General features: G+C 50.2%; 1 protein-coding gene across 1 annotated transcript in view; it reads right to left on the reverse strand.

Annotated features, from left to right (window-relative positions):
* Positions 1 to 12,305, reverse strand: part of SCN11A (sodium voltage-gated channel alpha subunit 11) — a 52,569-nt gene continuing 40,264 nt past the window's right edge. Inside the window, exons 28-36 of the mRNA XM_038755442.1 lie at positions 11,248 to 11,301; positions 10,841 to 10,982; positions 9,217 to 9,317; positions 6,687 to 6,957; positions 4,649 to 5,596; positions 3,417 to 3,463; positions 2,960 to 3,032; positions 1,189 to 1,258; positions 1 to 40 (exon numbers count right to left, since the gene is read on the reverse strand). Coding sequence (XP_038611370.1) covers positions 1 to 40; positions 1,189 to 1,258; positions 2,960 to 3,032; positions 3,417 to 3,463; positions 4,649 to 5,596; positions 6,687 to 6,957; positions 9,217 to 9,317; positions 10,841 to 10,982; positions 11,248 to 11,301 — 1,746 coding nt within the window. The remainder of the gene's footprint in view (positions 41 to 1,188; positions 1,259 to 2,959; positions 3,033 to 3,416; positions 3,464 to 4,648; positions 5,597 to 6,686; positions 6,958 to 9,216; positions 9,318 to 10,840; positions 10,983 to 11,247; positions 11,302 to 12,305) is intronic.

The following is a 12,305-nucleotide window of genomic DNA, read 5'->3' on the forward strand; positions in this document are numbered from 1 at the left end:
CTAGGGCTCTGACTGGTGCTCTTGAAAAGTGTTGCTGCAACTGTGGGGCACAGAGTGTAGGGCCGGAGGCAGAGAGGCCAGTGAGGAAGCTGGTTGTAGTGGCACAACCCAGAAAGGATGATTTTGGATCAGGGGAGGCAAAGGACTAGCTCCAGGAAATGTAGAGTGTGATGGTAAAGGGCATCTCTGCTTCTACCCACTAACACGTTCTCTCTCCACATTTCTCTATCTCTCTACCTGTTGGTCACTCATTTCACCCCCATCCCTATCCTGCACTAGGACAGGGGGGCAGAGGTGGGGAAGACTCCAGGAACTGGCTGGGGAGAAGGGAAGCTGGAGCCCAGGGCCAGGAGAACACTAGGAAACACGTTGTGAAGACCACGGGGGCCAGGACTGCTGGCCCTTTCTCTTCAAACTGCAGCCCTCTTCTCCCAACTCCCTTCATCCCTCCTAAAATCTACCTCTTTTAGGAATGGGCACAGCTCATCCCCACCTGGCTCTGGTCCATCCGGCTCGGGTGCCCCCAGCCCTGGCTATGCCTGCAATTCCATTCTTTCATTCATTGACCCCTCTCTCTCAAAAATGATAGTAATAATGATAATGTTTTTTTAATTGCTTATTCTGTGCCAGGCACTGGGCTAAGTGCTGTGGTAAACTCTCCCAAGTGTTTACTAAAGTGCTCTGCACATACTAAGTACTCAATAAATACCGTTGTTTGATTGACAAATCAGACACATCCCTAAACCACATTGGGCTTACACTCTAAGGGAGTGGAGGAAAGAAAGGATCTTATCCTGTTGTACAGATGAGGGAACTGAGCCACAAAGAAGTTAAGTGACTTGCCCAAGGTCCCACAGCAAGCCAGTGGTGAAGCCTGACCTAGAAACCACATCTCCCGATTTCCAGGCTGATGCTCTCTCCACAAGGCCATGTGTGTTATGTCTCTATAAAAGTCTGTGTGGGTCAAAGCTCACTCATCAGACTGGCAGCCCCTTGAGGTCAAAGGCTAGTCTTATCTCTTAGAGAAAAAGAGAGAGAGAGAGAGAGAGAGAGAGAGAGAGAGAGAGAGAGAGAAAGTGTGTGTATGTCTCCTGTCTCTCCCTGAGGCTGGCAGCCCCTCTATTCCTGGAAGGAGCAGAGGGGATGTGTATCCTCCTCTTACTGTCTGACCAGTTAATTGCCACTGACCCTTCAGGTAGCACCTGGAATATATTTGGGGTGGGGAAGTCTGTGATGTCCAGTGTGACATCATAAGGGGCTGGAGAAAGGGAGGGAGAAAGGAGGTGAGGGGATGCTGCCTTGTGCTCCTTCCCCAGTTATAATAATAATAATTGTGGTATTTGTTAAGTGCTTACTATGCCCCAAGCACTATACTAAGTGTTGGGGTAGATACAAGATAATCAGGTCCCACGTGGGGCTCTCAGTCTTAGTAGGAGGGAGAATAGTCTTCTAAACTGTGAACCTGTTGTTGGGTAGGGACCATCTCTATATGTTGCCATCTTGTACTTCCCAAGCGCTTAGTACAGTGCTCTGCACACAGTAAGCGCTCAATAATAATAATGGCATTTATTAAGCACTTACTATGTGCAAAGCACTGTTCTAAGCACTGGGGAAGTTACAAGGTGATCAGGTTGTCCCACGGGGAGCTCACAGTCTTAATCCCCATTTTACAGATGAGGGAACTGAGGCCCAGAGAAGATAAGTGACTTGCCCAAAGTCACACAGCTGACAATTGGCAGAGCCGGGATTTGAACCCATGACCTCTGACTCCAAAGCCCAGGCTCTTTCCACTGAGCCACGCTGCTTCTCTTGAATGAATGAATGAATGAATGAATGAATAGGTATTGAACTCCCGTTTTGCAAAGAGGGAGCTGAGGCACAGAGAAATGAAGTGAGGTCACCCGGCAGACACGTGGCAGAGCTGGGATTAAAACCCAGGTCCTCTTACTCCCAGATCTGTGCTCTGACTAGTGGGCGCTTCAGCCTCCGGCCGCCATTGCGGAGGGTTAGGCCTTTGGCGCCTGCGCAGTAGGGTGTTTGTGCTTCATGACTAATAATTTTGGTATTTGTTAAGCGCTTACTATGTGCCAAGCACTGTTCTAAGCACTCAGGTAGATACAAGGTAATCAGGTTGCCCCACGTGGGGCTCCCAGTCTTCATCCCCATTTTACAGACGAGGTAACTAGGGTCCAGAAAAGTTACGTGACTTGCCCAAAGTCACTCAGCTGACAAGTGGCGGAGGCGGGATTTGAACCCATGATCTGTGACTCCCAAGCCCGGGCTCTTTCCCCTGAGCCACGTTGCTTCTCTAGTGACATATATATGCCATTATATGTATATATGTTTGTACATATTTATTACTCTATTTATTTATTTATTTTAATTGTACATATCTATTCTGTTTATTTTATTTTGTTAGTATGTTTGGTTTTGTTCTCTGTCTCCCCCTTTTAGACTGTGAGCCCACTGTTGGGTAGGGACTGTCTCTATATGTTGCCAACTTGTACTTCCCAAGCGCTTAGTACAGTGCTCTGCACACAGTAAAGCGCTCAATAAATACGATTGATTGATTGATTGATTAGGCCACGCGGCTTCCCCAGCACAACTTTCTTTGCCCCCGCACTGCGTCCAGTCCCTCGGGGGGAAAGTCGGGCCCAGATCGGCCCAGATCGGACGTTCGTCCCTGGCCCGAACATCCCCGTGGGAGCCCCCAGCCCAGCCCAGCCCAGTCCAGCCCAGTCCATCCCAGTCCAGCCCAGCCCAGCTCCCCCGAGTCCCTGCCGCCCCTGCTGCCCTCTCGTGGCGAAAAAGCCAATTTCCCAGAGTCTCTTCTCCAGCCCCGATCTGGCCGCCTTCTCCCCCGTTTCGCTGCCCCTTCGCTTAATGATGAATGTAGCTCTTAATTTTTCCTTGTTTTTTTTTTTTTCTCTAGCTCCAGCTCTGCTGGCTCCTGTCAGACCCGTCCCACGGAGGGGCAGAGTCAGGACGGGATGGAAGTGGCAGAAGCTGTGCGGGGCACTAGCTGACGGAGGCTGGGCCGAACACCGGAACAGGCTGCAGGACGCAGGGAGGGGGGCAAAGATGTACTATTTCCGGTACATCTATCTCATCTATCATAACATCAACTCTTTGCCCGCATTCTCCCTCAAGCCTAGGACTTCTTTACCTTTCATATCCTACTGTTCACCACTCTCTCCACCTTCAAACCCTCCTAAATTCACACCTCCTCATTCATTCATTCATATTTATTAAGCGCTTACTGTGTGCAGAGCAATGTACTAAGCGCTTGGGAAAGTACGATACAGTGACAGGACAGTCCAAGAGTCCTTCTCCTACTAAGCCTTTATTTCCCCTATTTATCCTCCCCTTTGCATCGGCTATTCACTTGACTCCATAACTCCTAGGAATTTTGCTACCTCAGTCACAAAGTTTATATAAATAGCCTTAAGCTTTACTATTTCCTCTATCCATAATTCATTTTAATGTTTCTCCTCCCCACTGGCTGTAAACTCCTTGTGAGCAGGGATCGTGTCTACCAAGTCTTTTGGATTGGACCTTCCCAAGCATTTAGTACTGTGTTCTGCACATAGCAAGCACTCATTAAATGCCCCCACAGAGGGATCCCCGATGGCCAAGCCTCAGATCTCAGGTGGGCTTCACACTCTCCCGGCTAGGATTGGGCTGGACAGGAGACCCATGCCAGCCTCTGGAGGGCAGGAAGATAAAGCCAAATGTGAGTTTAGCTTGTGGACCAGTGAGAACAGAGTGCAAATAATAAAGACACTGTCTAAGGACCTTCCTCAAGCTAGGTCCGTGGGGGTGGGGGAGAGGCGGGGCCTTTATGGTAGAGGTTGAAATGGTTTGTCACAGCTCCTGAGGCCCTCATCACTCCAAAGCTCTTCTGAACCCTAGTTACCAACAGCCCCAAGGCTCTGAGTGAGAGGAAATTTTGCTACAGATCCAGGTTTATTGGCCCACTAGACTGCCAGCTCCTGGAGGGTATGGATCATATCTTTTACCTCCATTGTACTCTCCCAAGTGTCCAGTACAGTGGCTGCCCACAGCAGAACTCAGTGCTTGCTTATACACAGTAGATGTTCAGTACATATTATTGATTGGTTGATTGATCATTTCTTCTACCTTTATTGTACTCTTCCAAGGGCTCAGTACAGTGCCTGCACACAGCACAGGTGTTCAGTACTACTAATGCTACTGATTGACGGACTGATCATGCAAAGTCTAGCCCATAACTAACAGACTCTCTTCCAGGAAACCTAGATGAGAGGCAGGACAAGGTCTACCTAGAAGCCGACTCCTGCCAGGAAAGAAGCCCTTCTCAGTCTTGCAAGCTTCTGACCCAGCCACGGATGCAGCCTCATGCCTGGCACCCATGGCTGACCCTGTCAGTCACAGAGGCAGGCTCTCAATTCCCCCTGGTGGGTGGCACTCCCCTCTGGTGGGCCCCAACCGACCGGCCACCATGGTCTCTAAGAAGTTGACCCAGCGAACGCCACCACAGGGCTGGGGGGGTGGTGCTTCTATTTGTCCATGTGGCCGCTGGCCAACTCCTCACTGCTGGAACCGTCCACAGAGAGAGAACCATCTACGGTAAGATGGCCACTGGACCCAGGCAGGTGGGCACAGGCACCTTTGAGCAGGTGGTTCCGGTAGGCCTTCTGGATGATGGTTGCACAGCGCTCCTCCTCCTGGCGCCGGGTGGTGGTCACAATGGGCTCGTACAGCTCCCTGGATGGGTTGGCCGCCATGAACTTTTCCTCCATCTGCACCCTGAGGGTGTCCTTCTCGCCCGACTCCCCCAGCACCCTGGTGGTGAAGGTGAACAGAATGTCCAGGCAATGGAGCCGGTTCCCGCTTACCATCGGCAGGTCCATGGTAAGCAGCTGGTTTTGATTGGGCTTGGGGACACGTAAAGGCTCGGCCAGGGCGTCAGCAAAGTCTGACAAGGCTGACTGATGGATGAACTGTGAGGCCTCAGGGTCAAACTTCTCCCAGACCTCGTAGAACATGTCGAAGTCGTCCTCACTCAGCGGCTCGGTGCTTTCCTCCGTAGCCACGCTGAAGTTCTCCAGGATGACGGCGATGTACATGTTCACCACGATGAGGAAGGAGATGATGATGTAGCTGACGAAATACCCAATCCCGATGGCGGGGCTGCCACAGTTACTCTTGTTGCACTTGGTTTCGGCGATGTTCGGGTCACAGAACGGGTATTCTGTGTTAAGGATGGGGTTCAGGAGGTTGTCCCAGCCGGCTGATGTAGTGATCTGGAAGAGGCAGAGCATGCTGCTGGCGAACGTCTGGAAGTTGAACATGTCGTCGATGCCCTTATCCCACTTGACATGGGCGAAGTTGGCCATGCCGAAGATGGAGTAGATGAACATGACCAGGAAGAGCAGCAGGCCAATGTTGAACAGGGCCGGCAGTGACATCATCAGAGCGAAGAGGAGGGTGCGGATGCCCTTGGCCGCACGGACCAGCCTCAGGATGCGACCGATGCGAGCCAAGCGGATGATGCGAAAAAGTGTAGGGGGGAAAGGGATGTATTCGGTATCCTCCAATTGGGAGACCACAGAACCTGTGGGGAAAAAACAGGTATCCTTTCGATCTTTCCCAAACTGCACCCATCCCTCAGGGAAGTTCATCTCCCTAGCCCATGGACTGTGCTGGTGAGAGAGACCCAGGTTGCCATGGCACATTCTCAGACTAGGGAAGGTCCTAGGTCTAAGATCAGAAAAAGGGGTCGATCGGGAGAAGTTTGGTAATTAAAGGTTTCTTTATGAACATCCTTAACCATTCAAAATAAATCCAGGAAAGGTAGGGGCAGAGTTTAAAGAATAAGGTGGGGGCGGCGGGCAGGATGTACTTGGAACTTCCAAGTTTCCAAAGTCTACCACAGGGTGAGGGGGACCCACTGAAAGGGGGAGACAGGGAAAGAGATGGGAGAGTCAAATGTGTTGAATGGCCCATGCTAGATCACCACAGGTAGAGTCAGGGATGAGAGGGAAGAGTCCAAGGGGTTGGATGTTTCATCCTTAGTTACAAAGATGGACATGACATAGTTCCTCCCAATGTCCTGGTGCCCCCATCGGAGGCAGAGGCCTGGGCTGGGCAGCTCAGGAGTGGCCCTGGTAAAGGGGTCATTCGTGGTCTCATGGTTTATGGAAATCCACTTTGGCTGTCTGATTCATCTGACTACTCTCACAATCACATGGTCTAATAGCCTGGGAGTCAGAGGACCTGGGTTGTAATTGTGACCCTACCACTTGCCTGCTGGGTGACCTTGGGCAAGTCACTTCACTTCTCTGTGCTTCAGTTTCCTCAACTGCAAAATGGGGGTTCAATACCTGTTCTTCCTCCTACTTAGACCCTGAGCCCCTCGTAGTACAGGGACTGTGTCTGAACTGATGAACTTGTATCTACTCAAGCTCTTAGAACAGTTCCTGACAGGGAGTAAGCGCTTAATTAATGCCATTGTCTATATGAAGTCATTGCTTCAGTGTCCCTGCATAAGCCCAAGCAGAGAAAACGTTCAGGGTTTTGAGGGAACAGAGCCCTATTCCTCCATGTTGCTTCCAAGAGCTCCCCCATTTTCCCCCTTAAGTGGAGGCAGAGTCCAGTCAAGGGTGGAGTGAAACATTTCCTTCCCACTTGTGGATCTGACTTACTGACCACCGAGAGAACCACCACCACGCAGTCAAAGAGGTTCCAGCCATTGGTGAAATAGTAGTGTCTGAGAGCAAAGATTTTCACAATGCATTCGGCTGTGAAAAGGGCCACAAAGAGCAAGTTGATCCCATCCAGGTACTTCTGGGCTGCCTTGGTCTGGTTGTCTGTCTCCACCATCATGGCAACCATATTGAGGAGGATGAGGAGGATGATGAAGATGTCAAAAGCGTGGCTTGTAACTACATCAAATACCAGCGCCTGCCATTTGTTCTGAAGGGAGAATCACACAGAGAAATGGAGAGAGCCAAGGAGGAAATCCAGGGAGAGACACAGAAACAGAGATGGAAGCAGAGTGATAGAGATGGAGGGAGAAACAAAGACAGGTGGAGAGTGACATAAAATGTGGTAGAAACACCGATAGAGAAAAAGAGACAACCGGTGAGTGTGCAAACTCACATTCTCATCATCACCATTCATTCATTCATTCTTATTTATTGAGCGCATACTGTGTGCAGAGCACTGTACTAAGCACTTGGGAAGTACAAGTTGGCAACATATAGAGACGGTCCCTACCCAACAATGGGCTAGTATGTACTGAGTGCCAACTCTGTCCTACTTGCTGCTCCACCTATCACCCATCAATCTCCCCTCTCATCTCCCAGCCCCTGCTGCTGGCTCTTCCGGACTCTGGTTTTCAAAGGGCAGAAAAAAACCCTCAGTGGCCAAAAGCCTCATGACTAAGCAGTTGACAGGCAACTGCTCCACCAGGCACAAAGCCCTTGCCTAAAGGAAAGGACACATTGTGGCTGGTTGGCATCTCCTCAGCCCTTCTCCCTACCAAAAAAGATCCCAGAACCACTAGGGAAGAGCTCAGGTGTCCAATAGCACCCATGAGGTCCCGAAGCTCTCACTGGCAGAGTGGAAGGAAACACCCGCTCATAACGAATGGTCTCTCCTCTCGAAGAACTGTATTTCCTCTGGAATATTCAAGGGAGATTGGAGATTTGGGCTGAAAAGCACCTATAATCTAGCAACAGCAGGAACAGCAATAGTGACAGGTACAGTAGCATAGCAATAGTAACAGCAGTCACCACAAGAGCAGCAAGAGCAACAGTAGAGGCAGCAAGGAAAGCAAAAGCAATTACAGGAACAGCAGTAGTATAGGGTTGGGACCCCCTTTAGCCCTTCTCCCAGGTTAAGTACTTCCCTGAAGGCAGTGGATTCCATGAGGTCCTAAAGCCCCCTGGTCTTTAACCTTCCAGGAGAGGGTGAGAATCAGGGACCATGGCCAAACAGATGCCCATCACTTAAACCCATCACTCAAACCCTCCACCTTTCGGGCCTATTCCACCCACCATGGCTTTCAGCTAGTCAGTCCCCCAAAAACGAGCATTGTCTGGAGGAGTCTGGCCAGCCATCTTCTCTCCCAAGATTAGCACCAGGAAGGGCCGGCTTGACTCATCCCCCTCCCCATCCCTCGCTTCCCCCGCAAACCATCCCTCCCTTCAGCTCCTAGGAAGCAATCCGAGCCCCTTCCACAATGCAGGCATAGAGCTTAGAGTTACAACTGAGTTTCTAGGAGAAAAAGTGAAAGGATTTTCAACGAATCCACTAGGAAACCAATATAAAAAAACCCCAGTCCAAAACACCTTTCCCTCTTCTCTAACCCGTCCCCCTCCCTAGGACCTGTTCTACTTCCCTGCAAGAAACCCAGTTTACATATCCCTCTGGACCATCCCCCCTCAGCCATACTTAAGGGATCGCAGGTTTCACGTTCACCCTCTCCAGATCCTTCCCTCAGGATTTTCAGAAACCAGAGTGAGAGGATCATACATCCACAGCATCATTCCCCTGAGTCAGGGATAGGGGCCTAACCTTTGCATCCCAAGATGGAAGGACCCTTCTCCTGAGTTCCCCACCTCTGTCCAGGTCACTCCGTCCCAACTTTTCCTTATGCCCAGTTAATGAGCCCTCTCCTCTTTTTCTCATCTGCCCTGGTGATTGTCTGGATTCCAAATGGAGCCACTGGCAGCTAAGCACCTGGTTCTTAAGCTTAGGAGAAGCAGCGTGGCTCAGTGGAAAGAGCACGGGCTTGGGAGTCAGAGGTCATGGGTTCGAATCCCAGCTCCGCCACTTATCGGCTGTGTGACTTTGGGCAAGTCACAACTTCTCTGTGCCTCAGTTACCTCATCTGTAAAATGGGGATTAAGATTGTGAGTCCCCCGTGGGACAACCTGATCACCTTGTATCCCCCCCAGCGCTTAGAACAGTGCTTTGCACATAGTAAGTGCTTAATAAATGCCATCATCATTAAGCAATGTAGCTTTTCCTCAGGAGCAACTTTCTACCTGTACTAGCTACTTCTGAGCATTTTCACCATTGCCCATATGTGTGATGTTGGCTGGAAGGATGGTCGCCATGGTAATGAAGGCTAGTGGTGTCCATCAGTAACCCCGTCCATAACCCAGCCCAGAATCCTGGAACCACATGGGAAGGCTGTTGGTCTTTGAAATGAGCCAGTGACCTCACCAGTGGCCGGGGGATGGGTTTCTGTGGCCTCTTGGAGCCAAGCTTCTTCATGGCATTGTAGTACTTCTTCTGCTCCTCAGTCATGAAGATGTCCTGGCCCCCTAGGTGCAAGATGGAAATGCTCACCGGTCAGCCGATCTGGAGACTGATCCCTCTGGGGCTCAGATACCCCTGCCCCTGCTGGAAATGGGCAGCCCACTGCTTTGGTCAGCCAATTCTACGCTGAGATGGAGGAGATAGACTGACTCTGGATTTTGATTTTCCCCAAGCGACCACTTCCCCAGCCCTGGAGGGTTCCGAAATGAGGATCGGAGTAGCAGGCAGGACTAGGCCTGCATGAGGTTCAGGTCTTCCCGGAGAGGATGCTAGCAACGGGGGAGTCTTCATCCTTGGGGTTTGGGCAAACCCGGTACAAAAGCTTCCATCCATCAAGCTGAGCCCCCTGGGGTGCCAGGGGGAAAGGGACCACAGTCATTTCGAAAGGGAAGCTGCCACCCCACTTTAACCCTGGGGGAGTGGCCATTTGCTGACTCAATCAGTCAATCATATTTATTAAGCACTTACTGTGTGCACAGCACTGTACTAAGTGTTTGAGAGAGTACAATATAACAATAAACAGACAAATTCCTTGCCCACAGTGAGTTTACAGTCTAGAGGGGAAGAAAGGCATTAATATAAATAAATAAATTACAGATATGTACGTAAGTGGTGTGGAGCTGGGATGGGGAATGAATAAAGGGAGCAAGTCAGGGTGATGCAGAAGGGAGTTGAAGAAAAGGAAAAGAGGACTTAGTCAGGGAAGGTCTTTTGGGAGAGTTTTGCCTTGAATAAGGTTTTGGAGGCAGGGGAGAGTAATTGTCTGTCAGATATGAGGAGGGAAGGCATTCCAGGCCAGAGGCAGGACACTGATGAGAGGTCAGCAGCAAAATAGATGACATCGAGGTACAGTGAGAAGGTTAGAACTAGAGATGCAAATGTGTGGGCTGGATGGCAGTAGGAGAATAGTGAGGTGAGGTAGGAGGGGGCAAGATGACTGAGTGCTTTAAAGCTGGTGGTAAGGAGTTTCTGTTTGATGCAGAAGTGGATGGGCAATCACTGGAGGCTCTTGAGGAGTGGGAAAACATGGCCTGAACAATTTTGTAGAAAAATGATCCGGGTAGTAGAGTGAAGTATGGACTGGAAGGGGGAGAGACAGGAGGCAGGGAGGTCAGCAAGGAGGCTGACAGTAATCAAAGCAGGATAGGATAGGTGCTTGGATTAACATGGTAGCAGTTTGGGTGGAGAGGAAAGGGTGTATTTTAGCAAGTTTGTGTAGGTCAAACCGCCTGGGATGCTCTCTTCTTTCACTACACCCAGCTCTCTGCTCCTTCCATGCAACCCCCTCCCCACCGCTCACTCAAACCCATCACTCAAGCTTTCCCTGGCCCAGAACCCTCCTTCTCCACCTGCTCTGCTGACCTCATCCTTCCTCCATTTCAAACCCTTCCTATAATCCCTTCCACCTCCAGGAGGTCTTCCCCAGTGTCTCTCCTGAAGGAGGTGGGTGGAGCATAGGGCTGGGCCCTGTGGGGCCTCAACCTTCTCCCGGCCACAGTCCCACCCAGTGGAAAGCACATTCTGACACTTATCTTTCTCTGCTGCTTGTTGAAATTATCGATGATGACACCAATGAACAGGTTCAGAGTGAAGAAAGAGCCGAAGATGATGAAAAAGACAAAGTACAGGTACATGAACTGGTTCTCCTCGAAGCCTGGCTGTTCGTCTTTCTGTTAACCCAGAGAAAGGTAGAAAGATGGTTTGGGGAAGCCAGCTTTTATCTCAGAAATGGAGAAGAAAATAGCTTTGCCCTTCAGTCCATCAAACAGAGATCCTGAGCGGAGCCAATCCTGGTCATGCAGACTGGACATGTGAGCTCCTGGGGACCGAGACCCCCATGGACTTGATCCACCTGCAGGCACCTTGGCCTGGAGCCCTGAGGGAGCCCAAGGTGGGGGTAGCTGGGTGGACACATTCGCTCTATTACTGACCTACCTTTTTGGCATCTACCGCGGCATACACGATATCCATCCACCCTTTGAATGTAGCCTAGGACACAAAACACAGACACAAAATCCACCCTGACTACCCTTATCCAGGACACAGAGCTGGGGACCATGGCCATTGAGCCACCCACGACTCTGGGAAGGCTCAATGCCTAAGGGTCACTAGTGGGCCATCTCAGCCTTGGCTTGCTGGTCAATCGTTGTATGATGGTCAACCAAACGAATCACCAATCCCTATTCATTCAATCATATTTATTGAGTGCTTACTGTGTGCAGAGCACTGTACTAAGCGCTTGGGAAGTATTCCTGAACCGAACACTAGAAAGTCTGACCCCGTTCCAAAATCAACGTTAGTCTCTAATCCAGCACCAACTTTGGACCTAACCTCAAATTCAACCTATACCCAACCCCAATCCCATCCCTATACAATCCTATTCTGCAGGAAAGCTGCACCTTTAAGTGGGTCCCTCCCTATTCCCCAGTCCCAGTCTATGCTTCCGGAGTAATTCAAGACTCACTCTGAGTGGTGGTGGGGTGGGGGGGAGTGTTGTGGGGGGAAGCTGGCTTGAGTAAAGTCCTGCAGTCTGAAAATTCCATTTGGCATTGTGTCAGTTTACAGAGGGCATGCACCATTGCCTTGTCTCCACAAGTTTTCCCCAAAACCCACCATAAGGGGAGAATATCCCTAAAATTAGTAAATCTAAATCCTGCAGAATGATTAGTTGTTGGCTGTTTTTGATATTGGGCAGAAGCACCAAGAGAAGCAGGATGGCTTAGTGGAAGCATTGTGAGCCTAGGAATCAGAGGACCTGGGTTCTAATCCCAGCCCTGTCACTTGCTGTGTGACCTTGGGCCAGTCACTTAACTTCTCTTGCCTAAGTTTTCCCATATGTAAATTGGCATTAAATTCTACTTCTTCCTACTTAGATCATGAACCCCAAATGGGATAGGAACTGTGTCTGGCCTGATTACTTTGTATTTACCCCAGTTCTTGGCAAATAGAAGCGCTTAAAAAATACCATTTTGAAAAGGCACCAAATACAGTGT

This window comes from Tachyglossus aculeatus, chromosome 13, assembly GCF_015852505.1.
Source record: "Tachyglossus aculeatus isolate mTacAcu1 chromosome 13, mTacAcu1.pri, whole genome shotgun sequence".
Lineage (NCBI taxonomy): Eukaryota > Metazoa > Chordata > Mammalia > Monotremata > Tachyglossidae > Tachyglossus > Tachyglossus aculeatus.